The 27,099-nt window shown below is 38.8% G+C and overlaps 1 protein-coding gene across 3 annotated transcripts in view; it reads left to right on the top strand.

The window, feature by feature from the left end:
* The first annotated feature begins 4,607 nt into the window (after positions 1 to 4,607).
* CARD11 (caspase recruitment domain family member 11) overlaps positions 4,608 to 27,099 on the top strand; it is a 48,627-nt gene continuing 26,135 nt past the window's right edge. Inside the window, exons 1-2 of one of the 3 annotated variants that reach the window (XM_061992669.1) lie at positions 4,608 to 4,765; positions 26,423 to 26,635. In XM_061992669.1, coding sequence (XP_061848653.1) covers positions 4,753 to 4,765; positions 26,423 to 26,635 — 226 coding nt within the window. In that variant the 5' untranslated portion in view covers positions 4,608 to 4,752. Of the gene's footprint in view, positions 4,766 to 21,719; positions 21,783 to 25,145; positions 25,195 to 26,422; positions 26,636 to 27,099 lie in introns of those variants that run through there. The other 2 variants (XM_061992670.1, XM_061992671.1) reach the window with 2 other exon arrangements.

Below are 27,099 nucleotides of genomic sequence, written 5' to 3'. Positions count from 1 at the left end.
TGCTGGGAGTTGTGAACCCAGCTCCTGGAGTGGATTTGAACCCACCACTTCCATAAAAAGGAGGGTGAATATGCTAACAGCTGACACAGACAGATAAATCCCATAATACTGTCAAACTCAACAGAGACTGTACATTTTGTGCAAAAATACGTAAGCCCCAACACTGTCAAATGAGAGAATTTTATACTATCTGTTCCTCACTGATATATGTTTGGCTGTCATCTTATTTCATAGTTCAGGCAATTGAAACACTCTTTAAATGTGTATCATAAACCTATAGATGAGAACATTTCCCTACTGGATTTAAACCATTACCCCCAAAGGTGTTAAAGAAACCCTGCTGTGTGTCGCTTTTTAAGATCAAGGGGCATTTTTGATGTTAATGCCTAGAAAAGGCAGATGAACGCTAACAGCTGCTTATCCACAGGCTGGTGAATTGAATAGGGAAATACTTCTGTTCTGGAAGTCGGATCTCCGGAGAAAAATGATAAATTGTGAGCATCTCTAAGTAAGAGTGATAGTCTCTAAGGATAGTTGAGCAAGGCTGATAATATAAAATATGTAAAATGTGGAAAATATTTAATACTTCTGTTTCTTTGCTCTGAAGAGTTGAAGGGGTTGTGTTAACAATATATACGATGGTACTGTGCTCAGGCATGCAGGAGAAATGCAATATATTAATTCTCAAATCACTAGTTTGTGAATTGCCTTTCTGGTATCCAGGGATTTTCAGGACTGTTACACCGATAAGGAGTCAAGGGCAGTCTCCTCATGGGCTGGGATGGCTCACTTGGGAGAAGAAGGAAATAGAAGAAAAGGAACAGCAGATTAAGAGCTGGACAGTTTAATGTTTCTTTGCTTCCAGATGCTGATTTTTTTTTTAATTATTTTTTTGGTCAGCTCTTCAGTCTACAACTATTTAAAGCTATCTAACAGCTTTGTTTCTGAGTTAGGGCCTGTCCTCCTCTGAGTGCTGTAAAAAGGCATTCTACAGGAAGGACAGACTTCCACTGGATAGACAAATTTTACATCAATCCTGTGTGAAAGATAATAGATAGAAATTAGAAAGAGAAGCTTTCCCTACAGACCCCAATAACAATGTTATGGTATGAAAGCCACTATGAGCAAAACACTTAGGAGGACAGAATAATATTAAAGAGTATCTGAAATGCCAAGTCTTCTTCACTGTTTGATTACCTTACTACAATAATAAAATTACTTTGGAATTTTGCTGGCTTTTTTATGCAGGAATCCCAGAGTAAGAGCCTGGAGGAAGGGAATGTAGAGCATCATCAAAAGGGCTTAAGATGCACTTGTTATTTAGGTTTTACCATCAGGGCTTAGATCATGCAGAATTAGAGCAACTGGAAGGAACTAAACATGTTCCCATTTTCTGAAGTCTCTTTGAAAGCAGGAGACAGCAAACAAACCAGGGAGTTCCTTAGCAGGCAGAGGTGCAATTTATTGTTTCCTATACCATGTTTAATGAAGGAAGATGAAAAGTATTTATACCTGCCTGCCAATGGGAAGTAGTGAATGAATTCCTTCTTTTACTTTGGTTCCATGTGCAGCTTTTGCTTTACTTATTGTCTTTACCTCCACTCACAAGCTTTTTTACTTTTACCCTTCCAATTCTCTCCTCCATCCCAAGACAGGGAAGTGAGCAAGTGGCTATGTGGGACTTAGTTACCAGCTTGGGTTAAACCATGACAAACCTCAATCACAACATTTTATCACTTGAGACATTTATAGCTTGAGAGAATTTTTTTAAAACTCAAAGCTGGGATTAGATTTTAAATTCTTACAAAAGGAGGTTGATGCTCAGTTATTTGTGACTTTATGATTGATGACTGGATCCCACTCAACTAATCTGTTTGCCACTCAAGTCATTGTGATTAGGAGAATTTCAGGTCCTTTGAGTTGCAATGATAGAGTTCTTAAAGCTGCTCAGCCTTCACTGGATAATTTCTTCATCTTTAGGGTATTGCTTTAAGCCTAGGGAAATGTGGGATCTTCCTTAAAACAGTTACTGTACTTATTGGAAGCTGTTTGTAATCTATAGTATGAAGCAAAACAAAAGCAAACAGAAACAAATGATACCTCATACTTTGCTAAGCCCTGGAGGACAGTTTTATAGTCTACTGTCTGATGTCCTATTCGCTGAAGAAATCAAGGACAGAAGGAGAAAGCTATAATGAGACTTTGTGAGTTTTTACTTGAATTTCTAGCATGTTTTTCCTTTCAGGTTAGCAACTGTGTGTGGAAGATCTGTGGTTTTTAAATTGAAGTGAAGCCACAAAGCCTCCTGCCAGCAGAGTTAATTTCTCTAGTTGTGCTTAAAATGGTTCCTCTGTGGCACGTACAAAACAGTTTCCTCTGTGAAAGCAGCAGAAAGCTTGGCTCAGAAGTACCTTACATTGGTGTTAATGAAATAATTGTAGGCCACTATTTGTAGAGATATATTCCACATCTTTTCTTCAAAGTATCACTGGTTCTCTCCCATTTAGAAACTGCAGAACTTGAGCAATGCACTCATCACATGGGGAGATTTTTGGCTATTCAAAGCAGGAAGCTTTCCTGCACCTTGTCACATGCAGTTCATAAGTTTGTTCAAAGGCAAATTTTGGTAAAGCATAGAATATTTGTAGCACATAACAGTATAGTCCTCACTGGAAAAAAAATAACTGGTAGGAAAGTGGCATGGTCTGCTGTTGCCCAGTAGGAGACGGAAATTCCTGCCTGCCTTAGTCCTTGAGCTCTTGATTTAGAGAACTGGAATCCCTTCCAGAATCCCTTTCAATATCATCATTATAGCTAAACTTAGGTCCTCACCAGTCAAGGTACAGGTACAAATACCTAGAATTAGAGGAACAATAAGGGACAAACAGAGAAAAGCTGTCCCACATTTTGCTGCCTGGAATATATTCTGCTCCCTCACAGTTCTCACAGGGTTCAGGTTTTCAGTTTGGTAAGATCACTTTTGAGTGTTGCTGTAATGACACTTTGAACCATGTATTTTCTTCCTTAACATTTCTTCTTTTCACTTTATCATCTCACTTCCTCTCTTCTATTGTCTTTGTTGCTGCTGTATCCTTTGATAGTTTTTCCACTGTACTTCTACACTTACTTTCCATTCACTGAGTTTTCCTTATCTTTAACAACTCTTTTCCTTTCTCATTCTCTCACTCCATTACTCTCCTCTTGTTTTTCCCTTCCCACATTCCTAAGTTATCTACTGTAGGTCATTTATGCTTGTTATTCCTAGTGTTTCTGCTTTTATTTCTGTTAGTTTCTCTCATAAGATGAAAACATACCCATGAACATATATATACATAGCTGCTTCCTTCTAGCCACAGTCACCATCATGAACGTGCATTCTTGTTACACACATGTAACTTTTCCTTCAAGGGGTCTTCCCTCCAGTTCTAACATCTTCAGGACATATTACTGACTCCAGCAAGCCTTCATTTGTGTGTACCTACCCAATGCAAAGGATAAAGCCTAGGGAGGGACTGGGAACAGAGCAATACCTGAGCATTGTTTTTCCCCTGGAGGTAGAATAGGCAACAGCAGAACAAGGACCATCACGTCATGCAAGTGACTCAGGCTAAGGACCCCTGAGCAAGATGGTAGCAATGCTGAAGGATGTTCCTAGCAGTGGTGGTGGCTCCTGGTCCTGCAGGACTGTAAGGGGCTGACTGACTGCTCCTGTTGACTTGCCTGTGGAATGAAGCTCTTGGTTACAGCCATGTAGGTAAATGTCCTCAGTGAGACTCATCAGCAGTTGGATTTACAGGTGTGGCCTTAAGCCTGGAGTCCAGCATTAAAGCAATACACCACACTACAACTTTTTTATGTCTCAAGAGAGACTCCCTTTGGAAAATATCTTGTTTGAAGTATCATTCAACTGGAAAATAATCTAATGCTTGCACAAAGTAAAACTTGTTGACTGCTTTTATAGAAAAAGCACTATTAGTAAAATAGACCTTTTCTTGAAAAGCCTTTGAAACATTGGGAAAACTCAGAACTCCTTCTGCCTGGAATGGTTTTTCTTGGAACTCTCATTCAGTCGTTTCTTTTTTCTTTCTTTCCTGCTTACTTTCTAGCCAGTGTGTGCATTGAGAAGCAAGGGCTGATTTGTGGTCAGTGAGGCACAGCACTAGTAAGGCTGGCACTCAGCACATCCCCTTTTGCCCAAGGGAAACATGCACTAAAAGTCTGAGGAATCAGAAGTGAGGCAGTGGAAACAGCCATCTTTTTCTATCTGCCCTAGTTGTCTGTGCTGCTGCCGACTCTGCCCACTGCTCTTCGTGGGGAAGGGATAAAAGTGTCTCTTTACTTGCTTACAGTGGTACTTCAGAGCTGTCACCTGCATGCAGAGTCATTTGCAAACAGACTGCAGTGCTGGGGAGCAGAAATGTGGTTTTTAAAGCAGATTTATAGTCTGGTTTCCTGTCAGATCTTTGCATTTTCCTTCTACGCCCCTCCCAGCCTCTGACACACTTTTTCTTACTTTCTGTGTGGCTCTTTGCTCACTCTGTCACCGTTTCACTTGCTTCCTTCATTCCTTCATCACTCTAAAGTTCTGGTGCTTCAGGGGCCAGGAGGTGTTTTGCTCCTTGTGTTTCCTTTCCAACAGCTGCAGAGTACAAATAACCTCTCAAGGACTCTTGGAGGGACCCTGACAGTTGCATGGAGGCGACATAGAGAGTTTCACCCTGCAGCAGCTGCAGCAAGACGGCCCGGTTACTCATGAGCACCCAAGGTAAGGAACACAGCTGTCGGATCAACTCCACCTCACTGCTGGCTAGAGCAGAATTTGACTCTCATCACTACAAGTTCCACTTTCACCTTTCACCTTTTTTGTGTTCATTTCCAAGAGTATATTTCTTTGAAGACAATTGCATACGCGCCTTCCTTGCCCTCAACAGGTCTCGTACCTTGCATGCACAGATGCTTGGAGCTCAGGGTTCAGTGACGTAAACAGGCTGTAGTTGGAGGTGCAAAAGTGTTTTTGCAGAAAGTGTGCACTGGGAAGGAGAGGTGAAATGGAGGTCTAGAGAGGGAAAATGAAAGGACTGAGCATCCATGCTGGTGTCCGGGGAATTTCTGGTCCTACCTATAGTGTGTTGCACCCTAACCTTTTCTTTAAATCTCCTCATTGGGGATTTATTCTTTCTGTTAACTAATAAAATCTTTCTCCTTTGTTTTTTTTCTCTTTTAATTTGTTCTTCTCACTTCCTTTTTTCATATTTTCTCAACTCCAATGTATCTCTTACTATCTTTTTCACCATCTTTTTGTACCTGTTTTTAATCAAGCATATTTTCTGTGTGACAGATGTTCCCCTTGTTCATTCCTTTCCCTTCCTTTCCCTCCACCTTCTCTTTCTCGCCTGTGCAATAGACTGTACATCCTCCCCCATGTTCTTAATCTTTCTTTCCTTCCCCTCTGTCAGTTCCTTCTCTGTCTTATGTTCCTCTTCCCCATTGCTCTCTGGCTTCTCACACGCACTCCTACTTGCCTCTCCATCCACATTCTCATGCATGCAGCATACCCTGCAAAGTTAATTTTGCACACACAGTGGTGTTGCCTTTCCTCTGAATTGTCCTCGCACACACATGCTGCTTTCCTGTCTCTCCCTTTCATGTACATTTGCAGGATTTGCATATATACAGGTTGAGGATGCATCCCAAAATAAAATCCTTTATACTTGCACAGCTTCCTTTCAGTTCTCAGACTTGTATTTTAGTCATTTACAGCAGATAACCATTGTCATGCTGTCTCTCTGTTTCTTTCTGTTTCAAACAGAATTGTCTAACACCTGTTAGACATCATAACTTCCCCTCCACTCACAAATACAACCTGCCCTATCATCCCACTCTTTCCTAAGTCCTTACCACAACTCTCCGCCAGGTTTCTCTATCTCTTTTTATCTTGGTGTTGCAATTCATATTGGGAGGAACTACTGATGCACATGATCTTATTCTGTTCTGTCTTGACATCTCTGCTGAGTACCTGTAGGAGAACTGGAGGAAGTATTGCAGTCTCTCAGCTCCTCTTTCCTTTGCTAAGTATGCAGGCTGCAGCAGAGTAGGAGCTTAGTGATGAGACTGAAAAAAATGAGAGGGCACAATCTGAAACGTCTTTGGACAACTGTAAAAATCATTCTAGTTAATCATAAGCCTTTTTCCTAAACTTAATAAAGGTTTAATTTCCTGCCCCACAGCAGAACTTTTGGTCTGACACTAGCTTTGTTTTTTCTCTTGTTCTTTCCTATGAAATTTTACATCTCAGTGGTTCTCAACTGTAATGCTGTAGTGTGAGTTTGCTCCTAAGATCTGGAAACAGCTCATTTGTTTTATACCATATATAGTGGTGAGTCACCAAGATAAGACATGGCTAAAAACTGCATCCAAGGATAATAGCTGGTATTATTCTTTGTTTAAGTTTGTAAACTTTTAACCAGATATGACAAATAAGTACATTTCTTTGATTAAGCCCTTTAGCCTCACCCTCTTAAGCAGGGCTGTTGAGTCTGAAGATTTATTTCTAGGGATATTCTGATCTGGACTTTTGGGGACTGAATAAGGATCACTTATTAAACTCAACTGAATTAATAAGAGAATTATTATGTGGGAGAATTCCCTTAGAAATCTGTCCTGCTCTCTCAAATTGTCCGTCTCCTTATGAGTGAAAGGAGCTTAAATTTTATGTTTGCAATTATAATAAATCCTTTCTGATTCAGAACTAGCAAACTGTGGCCTTTGAGCTGTGAGTATTCTCTTCTGAATACAGAAGCAGGTACATTAAAATATCTTTGTCTGTTGTATCTTTGAAAAGTCCACAAGCCTAGGACAATAAAAGAAGAGATGTTCGTTTTATACATGCAAGTCTAATATGACTCTTACTCTGTTACAACTCATCTTGTGATGTGAAAGGTATTTGTGTTCTTTCTGCAAAACTTGCATGATGATTTTGTACTTTGGCTTTTTCAGTGTTCTGTGTCCCCATTACTGTTTCTTTTTGTGAGGCCTTGATGTCATACAGAAATAAATTGTCTGAGACAACATCTCTTCTTTCTCTCTCTCTCCCTCCCTTCTTTTTCATCATGATTGCTTGCTGTATGTTAAGTTAAAAATGGGCATTGTCAGAGTTGCATTGTGAGAGTGCAAGGGGACTTGAAGCTAGAATTTGGTGTCTTTGTGTGTGTTGGTTTCTTGAGCTATGTCCCTGGCAGAGCTGTAAAGAGCCTGGAAACTTTTTGTCCTACCCAGCAAATTGCTATATTGAGACAGACAACCCCAGAACAGAAATTCGGAACCATATCTTTGACACTGTTCTTATGTGAATAGTTACTTCCAATTAAGAGACAAATAAACTTTCAGCATGGGTGAAAAGAGAACCATCTGACTACCTGTATCTGTTAAAGGCAATTTGAACCTTCTCTAGAGGAATGTATCCCAAATACCTGGGATACACTAAAGAAATCTGCATGTGAGAAACTTTGGTTTATATACTGCTGCTTGTTAAAATTTTTAATCAGATATATGGAATGATTGCTCACAGAGAAGGAAATTTAGGGACTCTTATTTCTCCCAATATTATGTCTATATATTGAGGGAGAGCAAGCTACCCATTTTATATCAGATGTCTCGACTCTCTCCGTGATACTGAAATGCTTATTTCATGAAATATGAGTATTTTGCTTAGATGTGGTCATAAAGGTTGTGTAACTGATGGTGGAGTTTGACCTATGGCAGCTTTCTCTGTAAGCAGCTCCCACAGCAGACTAAACTTGAAAGAACAAAGATTATGGGACCAAATCTTGTGACTTTCAAACTGTAGGATAAAACCATAAACCTCATCAAGTGTAGTTGAGTTTTACCACTGATCTGAGCAAGAAATTATTTTTGTATTGACTGTTTTGTCTCGGCTGTCTGTAGGATTTGCATTCTCAGAACACTGTCTGTGTTGCTGAGAATACAGTATCTGCATTGAATCTGCAATTCCTTTTTCGGAACAATGATGGGGTTTTCTCAGGTGTGCATGTAATAAGATTCTCCATCTCCTCCCTTCCCCCAAACTCTTACTTGCTGCCTTCACCCACTAGTCTGGTTCAGTTATTTAATGGCAATGAGCATTTTCAGGAAGGTAACCTTTCTGCTTGTGATTTGTTCAAGGACTCTGGAATTATAATGGTTGCTGTCAAATGTATATAATTGGTCTCTGTGGCACACATCCAATGAGTGATAAAAGCTTCTTTCTTTCTACTTCTTTAGTCAGTATTCTCTCTCTGTATTACCCTCTCACTTTTGCTTCTCTCAGGCAAAAGGAGAATTCGGTGCCAGTCTCTTAGGGCAATTTGACAAAACGGCCCGTCTGCTGTATACCCCGTCATGGTACGTCCCAGCCGTGGGCAGTGGGTTACTCCTTGGCTCGGGATTTTCACACTGAACTTTGATTCTTAAGATCTCTCTTCCTTCATAATCTTCTGACAAATATTTGGACACTAGGAATGGTGACAGTTCCCGAGTACCATGAATTCACATGCGTAATGATCTATAGGGGGTGCATTTAATGTTATATCAGCCAGTAAGACCTTTGTACTTAGGCAAAGGCAAACACATAGGTTTGGATTTTTTTCACAGCTCATAAAAGTACATTACTAATAGCACCAAAAGATTGCAACATGTTGTGCATTGTCTGCCATCACTGCTGAGCATGTAGTGAAGAGAGTATTGTTGTTATGTTAGTGCCGCAAAACCTATTTTATCTTCAGTGCTGCACGGAGCATTACTTTCTAATGCTGTCTACTTCAGTGAATCTGTTCAGCAACTCAGGAGGAAAGGAAAATTTGTCAAACCCCACTGGAAATCCATCAGAAATGTCAAATGAAAAGCTATAACATTCTGGTTTTATGAACAGGATAAATGTATATACAGCTGTGTAGTGATATTAGTTGTAGTAATTGTTGCCTCAGTGAATTTGTCTGTGTAAAGTAATATTGTGTTGTGTTAATGGGTATGTTTGTTCTGGTCCCTGAGGCTAATTTGGCCTAACACAAAGATACCTGTTATTTGCCCAAGTCTGATAGTCAGCCCTGGTTTTGTGGTTCAGGGGAGGAATACAGCTTCAGTATAACCAATGAAAAGATTCCTGCTGGCCTCCTGAGCACTTGTTTCCTGGCAATTTTTCCTCAGGTTGTAATTGAGGCACTGAAGGGTAAATTTAACATAGAGTTTCTGTTTAAAATGGGACAAGGATTTTTTTACATTTCAATGCAGAAAAAGTGGTATCTGACAGTACATATATAGGTATCATTAGCAGTTAATGGATTGTTTCCACTTCATTTTTTACAGCTCTATGTGTATAAACATTTCTAATCTAGCTGTGCCCATACTATGGGCATGCTTAATAGGTTGTTACACGTGTTTAATATATTTGAGCACAAAAGTAAGTTCCTCCAGGGTTTGAAACCCCAATAAATAAACCTTTCAAAGGTTTTCCTCTGTGAATTCTGAATCCTGCACAAACTGGGAAAACAGCCGAAGGTTACTTCAACTCTTTTTCTAAAGATTACACCAAATCCACTTCATTTCCAAACTACAGCACAACTAGTGACTTAATCTTTTCTCCTTGATCTTGAACTGAAAGATTATCACATTTATAAGATTATTTGAAGGCTTTTGACTTTTAATATCTCAGTTAAAGTACAAGTGACATTTACCATTCACTGAGCAAACTGGTCTGTTGGACAAAGCCTGTGTTTAAAAGAACGTTCCCTCCATGATTGCAATTTTGCATGGATCCTCTCCAAAGTCTACTGATTCCTCCCAGTCTTTTACAAGAACCAATCACAGTGTCTGTGACTGCCCGCATCTCCGTTTCTTGACTTTTTCTGAATCATGGAATCATTTAGGTTGGAAAAGACCTTTAAGATCATAGAGTTCAAATGTTAATCTAATACTGCCACCAAGCCATGTCCTGCCCCTGAATTCCACATCAAGGTAGTTGCCATTCCATACGTTTTTCAGAGTTTATAATAACATAGTTGGCGACATCATCAAACCAGTTTCACTAATGAGTTGCACAGACTGATTCTGTAAGTTTTTTCCACCTTCTTTAGTATGGCTGAGATGAATCTCTCCTAGTAAAAAAAAACCAAAAACAACCCAAGCTTAAGACCCTTCTCTGCTACTATACTGCTATTCTTCCTTCACACTTCCTGCCAAAACAAGACAGAATTTATATTATTTTAATAGGATTTATATTGTCAAGTCAGAATTTATATTATGAGTCTCAATACCTAATTGTTTAATAAGATTTTGGGTGTGTTTCATCCTTCCAGTAACATATGCTGGTATTTCCAGTTACATATTTTTCAGGAAGACCCAAGACTAACATGCTTTATAGAAGGTTTAATTTCCTTCTGTCTTTTATTATCTCCTCTTTGCAATTTATGCTATGAAAGATATTGATGCAGTATGAAACAAAAAAGTATTTAAACTTCTGTGTTAGGACAGAAGAGTGTTTTTCTTCTGCTTTGGTTTTTAGAAAAAAAGTGAAGGAGTATTACATTTCCTGTAAGGCTGGAAACATTGAATCAGTTTGGGGGTTTTTAATCTGCAAGTCTGTAGTTTGAAGGAAAAGTGATACCTGGGCATTTTTGTATGGAGCGTTACGCTACAGAGTGGTGGTTTTGTGACTTGCCCATATCCAGGCAGTTTTACTGGATTAAATGCTATTGACAGCAACACTCTCACTGAATCACTGAACAACTAGGGTTGCACACTTGGGAGAGTAGCATCTGCCTCAATAGTTACTGTAGAAGCCACAAGAGTATACAGTATGAGGAACTTTTTCACCTGCAAAGAACAACAGGAAAACGCTAAGTCTAAAGCAGAAAGGGTGAGAATTTGAATGCCACCTTGAAGACTGTGAGTTTAATGACAAGCTTCTGATATAATGTTGAACTTTCTACAATGCAGAAAAATGAAAACTCATTGCAATTGCATCATCATAACATAGTGCATAAATCCAGAGCTATTTGAGAAGGATAGCATTAGAAATATTGGATGCAAACCTATTAAATAGCTGATTCCATTGTTGCAGTTCTAAGTATAGTTTCTGCCCAAAGGGACTGGAAGAGTAAAGATAAGTTGAACATTTAACTACTGTGTGGAAAGAACATGTGAAAAGGCAGAGAGTGGTTTGTTACTGTTATTTTAGTCCTCACATTGCAAGTTCTCTCTACCTTCAGTCTGACCCATTTCTCTGACTTGCCTCACTTGTTTTGTTTAATATCTCCTTTCCTCTTCCTCTCTGATTCTGATTACCATCACATATATGGTAATTCCATCAGGTGAGTGAAGATAACTAACAAAGTTCTCCCTATACAGCATGGTTTAGAACTGAAGTTATCCCTAACCTCTGTTTTGTGACATTTCCTAAGGGAAATGAAGCAGTGGATGAAGCACAGCAAATATAGAAAATAAAAACTCAGAGGGAAGGCAGAAATAGGCCATTTTGCTTTAGCAACATTTCTAGACTTTGCTGACAGTCACATTTTCATCTGGGAGATTCTTCCACTTCTTTCCTTGTGGATAGTGCTTAACATACACTGTTAGTGCAGCACAGGCTGTTCAGGTTATTGTGCCGAGTGTCAGACAATGTAGTCCAAAACTTACCCTCTGGTTCTGCACGTAGAGCTGCTGTAAGGAGTCAGATCAGAGCATCAGACTCTGTGGGCTGTGCAATGCCACATCCTGGCATTCTCTATTACGCTCTACATGTCTAGAAGTAGGTTACTTCCCACCATCCTCCCTACTGCACGTGGAGGCAGTGAACTCTGTAGTCTTGGACCAGAAATTCATTGTGCCTTACACAAGCCCAAGAGGAGTCATGCAGCTGTCTGCTGCCTTACTTCCCCCAGAGAAAAACCCCCAGTCCTGATGGTTGGATGTGAGTTATGAGCCACCAGCTGAACCATTCTGTCCTGAAAAGGAATGCAACATTTTGGTGTGAGTGCTAAACATTGCATATAAAAATCCAAACAGAGCAGATGGTTATTTCTTTAAACTTGCTTTATTCTTTAAAAATATACTTTACCAGAATTATCCATTTCAGATCCTCAGATTGGGGAGTGAGAAAGTTTAAATCTTATTTTAACTTGCTAGGGTGAGTGATAGCATAAATATTAGAAAGAAACAAAGAGTTATTATGGAAATTAGAACTGGGATAAGTCTGATTTACAGACTGAAATCACCACGCCACTGAAGATATCAATGACTGTGCATATCAGTTGTCTGAAGAAAGTTGGTAGTCCCCACTCAACTCACCTCAACTCTACTGTTCACTCCATCACCCCAGCTGCTAATGAAATATCCAGTGTTTCCTAAGTCAATCTTGATGATTGTATCTCAGGGTTGTGGCTACTTGCTGCTGTAAGTGAATTGTAGTCTAACAGCAATGTAAAATTGTCCAGATGTAGATGAAGCTGGGCAAAGTAAAAAAATATATAGTGACTTTTGATGCTTTCGGCTTTGCATTTTGAGTAAATGTTATCAGAGGAGAGCAAAAGGCAAAATTCTATTTTTAAAGTCATTGTTTCTTTTTAACTTTAGGAGGATGAGATTTTAACTCACTACAATTACAGCTTAGCCAAATTTTCTTTTAAAACCTCAGTGAATTTTGTTTTTCTGATAAGATTTCTATTTCCCAGTGATTAAAAAGTTGTTTAATTTGTGGAACCATCCTAGGAAGCATTGTCTGAATGTTTCAGTGTCTCTGCTTTTCATTGAGATTCCTTACACCTGCTGACTCATTGAGCTATGTGGGACAGCATTCCAAAAATATCTCAACAGCTTCAGCCTTTGGGACTGTAGTTACGCATCTAGCAGTGGCCCTGCTGACCGCCTGGCTTTGACCACTTGTTACTACTTTTGTACTACCTTTTGTGCCCTACTGACACAGTAATGTGGTGAGCTGGATGAAAAAAAATGATCCAGCAGAAACTTAACTATGCACAAATATTTTTTTCCCACTGGACCACCTCCCTGTGTTGAGAAGCAGGAATGAGCAGCCAGGATTAAGCTAAGGACTCTTCCAAAAGCTGTTAAACTCCAAACATCGTCCGAAAAGAATCCTTAATCTCACATCTATTATTGACAACCTAAGCTTTTGTGTATTTTTACCACTTTGAAAACAAGATATAGGTAGACTGGGCTCTCTTAGCATTTTTTTACCATTATTTTATGTATATAAAATATATTTTTAAAATAGATGAGTACTAGAGAGGTGAAATACCCATTCTTCCTTCTCACAGGTTTCTTACTTCCAAGCAAGGAGGAATACTAGGACAGAAAGGGCTAATTCTACAGGGGAGAAATGGTCAGGATGGCAAAAAATAAGGTATATGGTTATCCTTCCATGTTTTTACTTTCTCTGATCCAACATTTTTTCATGTTGTATTCAAGCAGGAAAGTGAAGGCAGAATCTAGAAAACAAACTGTTTCTAAAGAGAATACTTGCAGCTTTTTGTCAGAATACAGGCTGTCACTTCTACTAGCAGCCTTTCAGATGAGAGATAGAGGAAGATGCTCTAGATAACGGCAGGAGAGCTGATCATCAGAATCTTTAGACTGTGCCCTTGATTATGGCAATGTGGATACATGAGTGTCATGTACCCACTCTGGTCTGAAAATGCTGCTATACTCATTGGCAACTGCCCTGAAAACTGCACAGTACTTTTAAAGCATTATGAGATCAACAAGAGAAAATTAGTATGACAGCATCCAAGAAAGATTCACTCTCCCCAAATTGCTCTTGCCTTGCTACATAAAATGTTGCTTGATGTATAGTTTCTGCTTTCCTTTACTGATAACGAAGAGCTGGTTTTGTCATGTTGCAAGGCAGTAAGCTTTTATAATGCTGCAACCACACTTATGGCTCTTTCCAGCTTTCAAATCACATCAGGGAGTTAAAGATTTAAAAAGTTGCCTACTCATGAGTAACCAGGACCCATGCAAATAAAGCCTTTTACCCTAGAGAATGTTGTCATTGAGAACAGCCAAAGGGCATGCCCACACACAGTTCCTCCAAAAGCTTTTCTAGCAATCCAGGAATTATTAATAATTACCTGCTCTCAGGACAGGTCCTGTAAACACTTCCTCCCACACTAACTTGCTATGAACAATTTCAGTGTGAGTATAAGGAGAAAGTACAGTTTTGTGGTTACTGTCATTCATCAGCCTTTTCAGAGCTCTCCCACGGTACTTGCCCACTTCTCACCAAGTCCTCAGTGATGTTCTGTAATGTTGTGCTCCCTCACCAAAGCACCTGTGGAGCAACAGTGGAAGAATGCCTGTCCCTGGCTTCACCGCAAGTAACCATCTGTATTGCTGCGCAGGGAAATGTACTCTCCTAACCTACTCATGCAGGCATCGGTGGGCAAAGACAAATGAAGGGCTTCTGTCATCCCAAGAACTCTGGAGAGAAGATGGTAGAGGTAGCTCACAGCAGAGAGAATTTCATCAAGTAATGCCAACCTCAGTGCTGGTGTCAGCCTAGGACGCATGTTCTAGGAATGCTAATAATGAGAAGGCTGGACACATTTCCTATTTTGAAGAGGCTTTTAAAATCCTCCATATGTTTCCTTTAAAACAATCTTTTAATCTTTCTGATGTTTGCAGTGCCCTGGAGAATAAAGTCTTTCTCAGTTGATAAGTGTATTGCTTTTACAGGATTTGAAACACTTACTGACCTGGGTATCTTATATCAAAATAGGATTTTGAGTCGAGATCCAGTTTGTTCTGTTTTGCTTCTGTTTCTAATCCAGACTGAACCTTATCTGTTGTTATTTTGTATTTCACATGATGCTATATCAGGCTGGAGTAATTACTGCCATAGAAGATAGAAGGAAACATATGAACACAGCACACAATTCTGAAAACATCTGAAACCTGAGTGGAGGAAAGCAGGAGTTAAACCGGCTCCTGCATAACAGTTGTTTTGTTTTACGCTTGACGTTCCATCCCCATACCTAATTCCTCAGTCTTGTCTTCCATGGTGACTTCGTTAGCAGGGAGATGCTAATTAAATTTCATATTTACGATTAGAAAATAAAATCATTGGACCTTTTTAAAATAGATTTTTATGAGTTTTGGCTCAGCTAGCTGAGTCAGCAGTATAGATTCTGCAAGGCTGAACTTACAGGCTCTGAAAAAAAAAAGATAAATAGAGCAAATAACGGTGGAAGGAGAGTCCAATCTAAACCCAAATGTAGTTGCTACACTTTATTAATTTTTGAGCATGAGAAAAATAATTTCTGTTTTGTTACTCATAGAAAGAAATATTGTCCGTTACATAGAAAGAAGCTTTCTTTTATTATATCTCACAGGATTCAAAGCTTAAAATTTCATCTTAAAATCTCAATTGGAGTCAGAGACAATATGCTGAAAAGAGATTGATGCATCAGCAGTGTCTGCCATTGCCTGTTAGCTAGCAAAATGTACTCAGAAGGGTTAGAATTAGCACAGGTAAGCACTGACAGGCAGCATCTGCCCCTTTCCTTGAGGGATGCCTGCTACTGGAGAGTTTATACAATACTGGAGGATCATAACTACTTAAATACTGCTGCCAGCCAGGTTTATAGGTGCTATATAGAACAGTTTTGTATTCATGTAAAAATTAGCACCTCACAAAGCTTTAAAGGCCCATTTTTCTAATACTTAGCATTTGAAGCATGCTCCAGTTGTGAAAAGATTTTTGAGAGCTCAGCTTCAATGTAAGCAAGTAAGAAAAAGACACGATTTTTAAAAGTACTTAACACTCATCAGCTCAGTGGTTTATAACACTATCTTATCCCACACTCTGAGGCAAGTCTTGCAAAAAGCTGGCCATTTATTTTGATGCCTAAGTGCCACCTATGGTCTTTGAAAATCTGACCCTAATTACAAGATTCGCCCTTGACTACGAATGAGAAATAGAGCAAATCAGTCCTCACGTGTGGGAGCCATTTGCTAGTGCTCATATTGCATGTAACTTTGCTTCATTCACAAATAAACCACTGCATTTAAAAGAAAGGCTTTTCTGCACATTCTGCAAATGCTTTTGTTGTTATACTACAAGATACATAGGAGAATAAAACAAAACTTCCACTTTACTTTTAGTTGATTGCCACCCTTGTTAACCATTAAACATGTTCACCCAAAGACCAGGATTTGGGTGGATGTAGCCCTGCAAATCTTACTTTTGTAATATTTTTTGGAGATGCTGTTTTAACAGCAGCTGTCTATGCTTAAAGACTGAGATGCTCACAGATGAAGTGGAACTCTGACATCACTTTACAGTTGCTATTTTCACAAGTTTTTGTTTCTACAGTTAACAGAGAGTTCAATAGAATTCTGAAGCTTCTCCTTACACTGACTCATTTCTTGCTGTTTTAGTATTTTGCTTCTTTGGTCTTTTAAAAAAAAACATGTTAACCATGAACCAAACTGGACATATTTTCCTGATGAGACCAGAGTTTAGTCTCTTCCAATGGTTAGTTAATTCTTCTGGGATACATTTTTCACACAAAAGCTTTACAGCTTTTTGTTCTGTATCATTAGAACAATGGATATAGTTATGAAGACAGGAATGGAAGATGCTTAATTACTTCTCACAATGCTTTGAAGGTAGAAAATACAGAATTTCCAAGTATTTGGTGTTATATCTTCCTCAAGACAGCAAAACAAAGTCATAGCAAGGTTACTGCTTCTGGAAATACGGTCCTGTAAAGTAAAGAATTGGGAAATTTTTGCTTTACATTGCTGTAGAAGGGACATAGAAGAGCCTTGCTGCAGAATGAAAAGTGAATTGTCTCTCTGTTTTCCAGAGATTGCCTTCCTGCTCTTAATTTCAGGCCTTACAGTGAGGTTTCTTTGATGGCATATGGATGTTAATGAACCCCAGCTGTATTATCTACAGCAAAGGAGGACCTGTTTGAGGTGCTCCTCAGGTCTGTCCTGCTCCATCCAGAGCACTCAGCTCTCTGTGACTATGAAAACACTTCCTCTAAGACTTTCCTCTGCAATGTTGTTATATTTGAAAGTTACCCACAACCTCTCTTCAGAAGAAAAGGGAAGTAAGGCAGCCCCCAGCACCTTTCAATCTTCTATATATAGGCAGCAAGTTTGAGAGAGAGGATGGTGGGTGTATGTTTCCGGAGCTACGTGACACGTCCTGTGACAGTGAGAGAGGACACAGTGCAAGAAGAGGAGGTGACCAGAAAGCATAAGTGGGAAAAATCTATTCATAAAACAAGTATAGCCATTTCCATGTGAAAGGAGAATTCTAATTTGCAGCAGTAGAACAGTCAGCTCCTTCTGATTCTTGATGGGATTTTGTCCTTCCTAGGCCAGGCTGCTTGTGATCTATTGTAGACTTCTTGTCAAATTGTACCCAGTTGTCTTCTGTGTGACAAAGCAGTCACAGAATGGAATAAGGTATAGATATCTGTTCTGTCTATGTGAGGTTGTGCATTTACATAAAGTGAACAAAATGTACATATGAATCAAAGCAGCCATCACCCTTAGAAGACTGAACAGTGTTTTATCCAACAGCATATACTATTAACTATTAAGAGCTAAACATGAGTGGGTAAGTCTTCTCAGAGCTGAGTGGGAAGCTATTATACCTTTGCATAGTGCACTGAAGATGTTTAATTGAATAGTATTCTCATCATAACCGATGCATGCTGTTGTTATAATACAGTAGACAGTTTGTATGTGGGTTATTTTTCATATGTTTGGAGGAGTGTTGTTTATTAAGGTTGATCTTTACACAAGGGTTGTGAGACTCGGCTTCTTATTTGCTCATTCTTTGCATCTTGTGTATTTTGACTAGCTGTAACAGTCTTAATATAGGGTTCTGTCACATTTTCCTGACATGTTATAAAGTATACTGTGTGAAATATTATTTTCAAACTTTCTTGGGTCATGGTGAATTATGGTGAGGTTCTCTGACAGTATTCAAGATTGGAGTGTAACCTTTTCTGTTGTAAGAGTGGCCTATACATTTACTGTCAGTTGTTGCTGAATTTGGAGACTGTTGAACTAGAGTACAGTCCTCCCATCTAATGTGCCCTGCATTATCCTTTGGCTGGGGATGAGAGTATCATCTACAAGGAATCATTATCTGACTGCATGGAAGATGAGTTTTTTTGAGTGGGTTTTTTTGTTATTTGTTTAAACTTATGTAACCGAAGAGTTTGCAAAATAGGGCAATTTAAAAAACAAACAAGCAAACAAACAAGCAATTTTATACTTCTTTCTCTTTTCCTGTTTTATGTGACTCATTCTATTAATAGAAGTACGATGGGGCTATCTGTGCAAGAGTTATGCAGGTTTCATATATATGTATCAGCTCATGAATCTTTGTCCTACCAGTTCCTACACAGCTCAGTCTGTGCAAATCCTTTATGAACACTGGCTCTCTGTACCAAAGATTGAGCTACTTTTTGTAATGTGAGCATACATTTACTAGGACCTAACCTACAATCACCGAAACTTGATTTTTTTTAATTCAAGACTCCTCCTAAGTACACAGGACTATACGCTTGCCCCCAGCAGTGCCTCCTCCTCCTCCTAAGCTAGCGAGAATCTCATTATCAATTGTGAAAACAGAGTGAGTCAATCACAAGAAAAAATTAACCTGAGACCTAGTAGTGACTTCTGAAGCATTTGTTGGACCAGCATTCTCATGGGTCCTCAGCAGCCTGAGGACGACAGCTTCTTTTTTAGATCTTGGCTTTTAGCACACATTAGTTGAAAGAAATGCTTTTGTCAGTAGTTAATGCTGCACTCAAGAAAAAGAAGCTGGCTCTATAAACATATTTGTACTATGTTAGCACAGTGATTTCTGTTGTCCTCCTCATCATCATGCATAACAGGATGGAGGATGTGTAGATTAAAGCATTTATTAAATGTCAAGCTTTCAGCTCTCTACTGCTGCTTTGCAAATCCTTTAAAAGAGATGCACTGAATTCCTGTGGTAAATTATTTATTTAAATTATTGTGCCATTATCTTGATTTACATGCTTGGAGCTAACACTAATTTCTAATGTGTCAGGATCTGTGTGTCAGGGCCTTCTACGTTTATCCCTTCATTTGCTTTACACCCCACAGTCCTTCCTTTTGTCTTTTTCAAACGCCTTTCCTGTGATCTTATCTCACTTCTGGTCCTCACTTTCATTCTGTTGAGTTCCCCTTTCTCAAACTTTCTTTTTCTTTTTCTATTCCCTTTTTATATTTCCTTTTCCCTTGACCTCACTATTTCCATCTCCCAATCTCATCTTCCTCTCTCCTCTTCAGTTCTTATTTCTCCCTCTCTCATTTCTTACACGCTTTCACATATATTATTATTTAATATTGGTAGTACTAACAGTTTCTGAAATCTGGGTATCAAATTCTTAAACAATACAGAAAAATAGAATAATATCCATCTAATCACCAGTGTAAACATTGCTGTCTGAAAGAACAAATCTCTCTCCGTTGACCCTAGAGGGAACCAAAGCAACTATTAGTGACTAGAAACAAATCTTTAGAGGACATTCTAAGATAAAAGTATAAAATAATAGAATGAAGTTTTGAACAGAGCATTTTCTATTTGCTAGAGAGGAACTAAATTTCACCTAAATTTGCTCCTCCATCATTAATGTTTAGATGGTATGTTACTGAGCGAGCTAGAAGCATCCCCACTGTATGTAGAAAACAGTGGCACATAGAAAAATGCATGGTCAAACATCATTTAAGCTACTTGTAGAGGAGGATTTTTCCAGTTTCTTTGTTTATTGTTGGTAATGTATGTTTTACAACAAAATCTGATTGGATGTTGTATGTTCGAGGTAGAACAACCTGCTGTGAGTTTGCTACTGAGACCAAGTTAGTCATTTCCTTCCTGTTTGATAGGATAATAAGAGTTCTGAAATTATGAAGCTGGCAAGCTTGGGGTAGACTTTAGATATTCTCTCGTGGTGGAGTGCAAAATGGGAAAGCATAGATCTCTGCCTGTTATGAAACAGAGATCCATTCATATCAGAATCAAAAAATGTTAAGGACTGGAAGGGACCTCAAATGATCATCCATTCCAGTCCCCCTACCAGAGCAGGACCACTTAGAGTAGGTAACACAGGAACTCATCCAGGTGGGTTTTGAATGTCCCAGAGAAGAAGACTCCACAATTCATCTGGGCAGCCTGTTCCAGTGCTCTACCACCCTCATGATGAAGAAATTCTTTCTTATATTTCTTTGGAACCTCTTTTGTTCCAGCTTGTACCCATTGCTTCTTGTCCTATCATTGAACATCATTGAGAAGAGCCTGACTCCATCCTCCTGACACCTGCTCTTTACATATTTGTAAACATTAATGATCCTAATAAGTGTTACTGCACCGATTAAGGTCTTTTGCCATTACATTGGGTAAATCAACATTTTTACCATATTACATTGTAAATCAACATTTTTGATGTGTAAATAGGTTTTTTCCTCCAGCAAGTGGAAGAAAGTGTGGAAATTCAGTGCAAGGACTGTACAGCTCTTAAGCATTATTATCCTGCAATATTGAAAACCTTATGTATCTTTGTTGCATACAGTGTTTTCTGGTTTAGATGATGTTAAGCAAACCACTGGGTATACTGACTAACAATACTAATAACCGATCCATACTTCATGTACGCATTGCCCTTTCTTTTTTCCTGAGGTGGAGTTTTATATGGATCTGTTCTTAGGAGAGTAAGTTAAAGGCAAAAGAAGAGATAATTGAAGAGAGTTCCTGCAGTATTAATTCTTCTGGCCATCTTCTGTTAGGACAGGAATAGTGATTAGAGACAAATCTCTGACTTTTTCTGTTGGGTTTTTTTCATAGAGCAGAGATACTGAATAATTATTGAGTTGCATGGTAGAATTCTTAATTTCTTTTTCTCTCACTTGGAAGTTGAGCTACTAGTTATTAAAATGAGAGGAATTTTCTGTCCTTTTGCCTGTAGAAACAAGATTAATCTACCTCCAGAGTACTTTGAACCAGTTAGGGAGAGGAGTTTTTGTTGCCTCTCTTCCGTTCAGAAAATGGGAGTAGTATTTATGTCTATTGCTATCATCTGGCTTCACTGAAGATCTAGATTTACCTCACTGAAGCTGTGAAAGTCTACTAGTATTTGGGTTTTTTTTTGTAGGTTGTGTGTAACAGGAAGATTGGCTCAATGGAACTGAATGGAATGCTTTTGTGCAGAAATAATCCTATTTAGTGTTTAAAGCTTCCTGCTCTTCTGTTACTTTGGTATCTCTTATTCTACATTTATCTATTTCATTGAAACTATGGCATTCAGTAAGCTGTTTGAATCTTCTGTATAAAGAAGGTATTCTGATATATACAGAATGGGTTTTTTTCCACATACAGCCACTGTGACCTAAAACAGAAATACAGCCCAGTCCATTCAACAGTGCTGCTGGCTTCCAAAAGTATTCCAAGGTCTGCAAAATGTGAGCTAATAAAACTGCACTAATAAGTAATGTTTTTCTAAGGCTTTTCCGTCTTGGTATTTCCAAGTGCTTTGCAGTCACTAATTAACAAGTCCTACCTTGTCATAAAAATAGTTCTTACCAATCTTGTTTTGAGGTGGGGACACTGAGGTAGAAAGACTGAATATGAAGTGCAAATTCTTAAAGGCAGATCAAGACATTGTTTCCTCTCCTTTGGGAGTCCAGAATTAGGCACCTGTCTGGAAAAAAAATCACAAGTACAGGTAAGCAAATTTAATCTTCTTAATCAATGTTTAAGCCTTTTAAAAGCGGTTTTCAGTACTATAGAATATCCAGCAGTGCAGCCAATATAATTGGAAACTGCTGGTATTCAGCATTTCAGAAAGTCAGGAGTACAAATAGAGCTCTCCTGTCCTTAAGCAAAGGAATATAAATTCCTTATCACACTTCAAACTGTGACTTTCCTCTAAAATTAAAAATAGCTTTAAATCCCTTTGTTGTTTTGTGGTTCTCTGATACTGCAAATCTGCACGTATCCATACAAGCAGCTTTTGAGAAATCACCCTGTTGTTATACTTTATCATGTGAGGTGCTATACAAATTTGAGGGAGAAAGGGTATTGCCCCATGAAATCTAGAGATATGCATAGAAAGAGGATGTGATACAATACTCTCAAAGTGTTGAGGATAATTATATACACAGTTTTAAAGTGCTATTTTCATCTTTATTTTTGCTTTAAAGTGTGACAATTTATATGTAATGATTTCCTGGTTTGTGTACATATACTTAGTATTAAACATAAACTTCTGTTCTTGTTGATTTGCAATTTGCAGAAACATCTTGTGTGTTGTGGTTTCTTTTTAAATACTTCCAGTCTATGAACATCTGTGACAAATGCAGAAGTCCAAAAGATTAAAATAGATCACCTCTTCCAAAATAAACTTCCTCCTGCTCCTCAGTATGAGGACAATATCCTTTTTTCATATTTCACAAAGGAGATGCCAAGAAATCAGAAAACCTAGCTGAAGCCTTTGCAGTCTGTTATGTGGCAATTCCTCAGTATCGACACTCTAATGAGAATTCAGAGCAAGGAGATGCAAATAATTTAATAGCTGAAGGGTTAATTTCTGCACCATCATGCAATAAATCACAAAAAAATAAAGCTTTAGATGGGACCTGGTGATGAGCACTTTGTAGAACCCCAGGTTCTGAAGCCTGCAGGCTTTATTCTCTTGATCAGTGGAGAGTGTCACTGACATATGAAAGCGTGGAGTCTCAGTGAGAACAGAGAACAGCTCTAACTGCAAGGCGATGTGTTCTGTTGAAAAAATATAACCAAAAAATAGAAAACATAGAAAGATTCATTTGTGTGTAACAACCAAGAGAAGCACAGTCTCTGAGAGAGAAAAGATGAGGGGAGCAGAGTGTTTCTTTTAATGTAGAAAGAGATTCTCTCTTTTATTTATCTGCATCTACAGAGATCTTTGAAATAGACGGGACTAGCTGAGATTATTACTGGATTAAGGTCTCCTGCAGTTAAAAGCTATTTTGTATACTAACTGCTGAAAGGAACAGCAAGACAGCAATTTTTTAACTGCTGTGGTGATTCTTATTTCTTTTTGGTTAGTGTCTGTTGAAGTCAGTCCGAGTCTGTGACTTCACACCTGTGATTTGTAATGGGTGCCATAGAATTTCTGTGATATATCACAACTTCTGAATGTGTTAGGTTACAACCCAAGAGGTGTCGGAATCAGAAACTAGATAGGAATAATAAAGATCAGGTTAAGTAAGTGATTACACATTTGGAAAACATTTTAAGTCTGTCATTTTTAATTTTATAAATGAAAACAACTTTTCTGCAGTATCATCACAGGGAGGAAGGACAGAAAGAGGGAGTAAGGTCTTTTAATACCTAGAAAATGCATGTGCTACTGAAAATCATTTAAAATTAAAGCCACTAATACAACACTTCTATTGGTTTCCTACTGAGTTTCAGTTGTCACATCTGGTTTTTGACCAGTACACAAAAATTTCAACCAATAACAAGCATTTTATTTTCTATTCAACATTTTAAACACTAAATAAAAGAACTACTTGCTCACTAAGAATGGTACTGTACTAGTATCAGCTGCCCATTGTTATTTTCTCTGGAATAGCTCCACAAGACAGCACAGATACTTGGTGGTTATACTCCTAGGGCAGTCTGGCAAAGAAACAGAACAGAGGCAACACCTCAGGCTCCGGGACAGTGCCATTATGCAGCACTAGTCCCCAAGAGGTGATGAACAGCACAGTGAGTTAGGAGAGAACTCAGCTGTGTTTCTGGTAAGGCATTTCCAAGGTGGAAATCTAAAAAAGAAAGCAGAAGGAAGATTCTGAAATGTCTACATGGCAGTGACAGACAACTCCACTAAACAATGTTTCTAAGGGATAATTCAACTAAACATTGTTTATAATGACTTTCTCCTGATAATAGACTGTGTTTAGTGGGAGTTGCTACTGGAAATCCCCTTTTAAAATTCTTAGCCACTCATGCAATGTACTTATTAGTTTCCCATTAAACATCATGTACCCAAAATAACAATATGGATGTATTATGCCCATACACAAGGGACTATTTGATAAAGGTATTTTTAATGTCAGATAAAAAAAAATATTCATGTTAAGAATTACGCTGATGAGTGAAATCTTCTTTGAATCATTTAATGGAGAAATCCCTTACTAATGTCCTGAGGGAACTGCTGACAGTGTGTAATAATTTCTGGTTCAGTGCAGCAGATGACAAGATATCTTGCATTTTGTGAAATTCACGCAAGTGCTTCTTTTGCACTCTGAGGTCCATCTGTGAGCTTCTGGTATGCTCCCAAAAATTAAAGGGCCTGCAACATACTTTTTTTTTACATGCAAATATATAGCCATAGCTGTAAGATGACTAAAGTACTATGTGACCTTCTGCTTTACTGCCTTCTACTCCCAAAAGTTTAGCTTCTCCAATTATGTAGCCTTTGCTAAATTCACCTTTGAAGTGATATACAGTTATTTCCAGAATAAGTGGTGGAGAGTAAGGTTCATGAGAATATATGTTCAGATGAATCTATTTCACCTTTAACATTCCTCCCACTGCCTTATATAGCTTTTACTATTATTTTACCTTTATACTGTTCATTACTGCAGTATCATCTTTACCACATGTAAATACTGGCATTCAGTAAGAATTTCATTCAGCTTGTGAGAAGTTCACAAGACCAGAGGGATTTTCCCATAACTACAGCAATACCTTCATTATTCTAGATTCTGTTGAGCAGACTTGGTCTTCCTTCCTGAGGAGTGTAATCTCTCCCAGCCCATTTGATAGCAGTTATTGGAGTAATGAAATCTGCATGCAAGCAGTAGAGCAAATGCTAAGCAAGTGGTTCCTAAGATGTGAAACCACAAAGGAAAGAACTCTGGGAGGCCTACTGGAATACAGAAGAACAAAACCACTGGCAATGCTTCTGTAACCTGTCCATAGTGTGAGGAACTCACCAAATTTTTCTTACAGAATACCTCCATTTTTTCTTATAGGTTTGATATCTCCAGCCTAGGATTTCAGACAATTTGGGAAGTGCTTTGAAAGCATGAAGCAAAGAACACTCATTTTTGTAGGACTGGTCTGACATACACATTATTTAGCAGGTTAGCACTTTTGATTTTAGTTCTCAAGATGAAGAGTTAATAGCTCTTTGCTTTGCAGAGTAATAGCTGCGAAGTTCAGTGTGGCACAGGCTGCTTTGCAATTCCTAAAGCTGGAAGCTGAGGAAATTACAACACAATGGAGAAAACTCTTCTGGTCCAAGATAAACAAAATGTTGCTTTTAGAGTCTTAGTTACTAATTGCCAGCCAAGTCTCAGAAAGCACAGCTCTCATCTCATATGACCAAAGAACTGCACACTCTTCTTACACCATGGTCTCTGATGGGATAAAACAACTCTTAAAATAGAAATTTGTCTTCCTTGTGCCACCTAACTCACCAAGATCTTGAGGAAGCTAGAATAAAAACATAGGTTAACATTTATCAGAAAATTAAGAAGGAAAGGTTTTTATAGAGCTCCTGTAACTTTAGTACAAGTTTTCTCACCTCATTGTGCCTGCCTTGTAACCTTCTCTAATGAGGTGGTTACAAATTAGAGGTTGGCAGGAAATTGCTTAGCAAGCACTCAGAAATCATGTGATAGTATTTGCATGAGTCAAGAACATTTTCAGACCTCAGTGATAGGATGCTCATACTTATCCACTCATATGGAGAAAGGCAAGGTCTGAACTCACAGGTAGTTGCATTCATGCCCACACATCAATCCATCTACACACACTGCTGCAGAAGGCAGACATACATAACTGCTTGCATATGAGTTATCTGTTCTTGTAGTACAGTCATTTACATGTGTTGGCTCATCGCATGTATGCAGGAAAAAAATTCAGGTTCAAATCAGTACAGCTGAGAGAAGCAATGAAGGTGAGAATGAAAGCCTTAGTTGCCTGCAGCAAGTATTTGTCTTTGCTCCAATTTCTACGTGTTCGTAGTGTCTCTTGCATTGCACCGGGTCCTTTACCATTGCTTCTATTATGAAGAGGGATTCTCTGACTTGTACAGACCTTCATGGAGTTAGCTGAGCTACAGATTCATCACCAGAGAGTGATATGCAATCGTTCATAGGCTCCAGATAGAGCTTCCGTGAACTGTCACTTTCCAGATGAGCTGTGGACAGGCTGCACTTCAGTTCAAACAGTTTCAATACAGGGCAAATTCAGCGTTAGTCAGAAGTGATTCTAAGCTCATCCTATGTGACATGCAAGCACAAAAAAAGTAACAGGATAGAAATTGCCCTGTTTGATGTTCATTTGCCAATTGTTTCCCTTGTTAAGGAGGAGAGCCAGAGATGGATGACTGCCTGGAGACACTGAAAGATGAGGAGGAAGCATTGTGGGAGAATGTAGAATGCAACCGGCACATGCTGAGCCGGTACATCAATCCAGCCAAACTGACCCCGTACTTACGGCAGTGCAAAGTCATTGATGAGCAAGATGAGGATGAGGTGCTGAACTCGCTTATGCTGCCCTCCAAAATTAACCGAGCAGGTAATTATGTTGTGAATGGCTACATCTGCATCCCTGTTTGAACAGTATTATTTTGCTGAGTCTGGAGGGAGCCTGTATCAAATGGAAACCCTATATCTCATTTGCAGGAGATATAATGTAAAGGGAGGAATCTGCTGCTGCTATTTTGAGAAAAATGATTCTTTCTAGGGCTGTGCACACTGGAGCTCACGGGGTTCGTATTCCCATCAAAGCCTTGGCAAATATTTCAGTTAACACAAGCAGCAGCCACTGCCCTTCCAAGAATAGGTTTTCAGCTGTCTTGCCATGCTTCATGATTTGTCACTGAAGGGTCTGCCATCCCAGCATTTCAGTCCTGCCTGGTAAAGGCTGCACTGAATAAAGTGCCTTTTGAAATTGCTGTTCCAGAGACCAATTTGCCCACACTTCTTCAGAAGAACAATCAGCACAAACATAAAGAATACATGGCATTACTTCATGAGTTC

Source organism: Colius striatus, chromosome 3 (assembly GCF_028858725.1).
Source record: "Colius striatus isolate bColStr4 chromosome 3, bColStr4.1.hap1, whole genome shotgun sequence".
Lineage (NCBI taxonomy): Eukaryota > Metazoa > Chordata > Aves > Coliiformes > Coliidae > Colius > Colius striatus.
The sequence above is the reverse complement of the archived record's forward strand: the minus strand, read 5'-3'. Positions and strand labels throughout refer to the sequence as shown.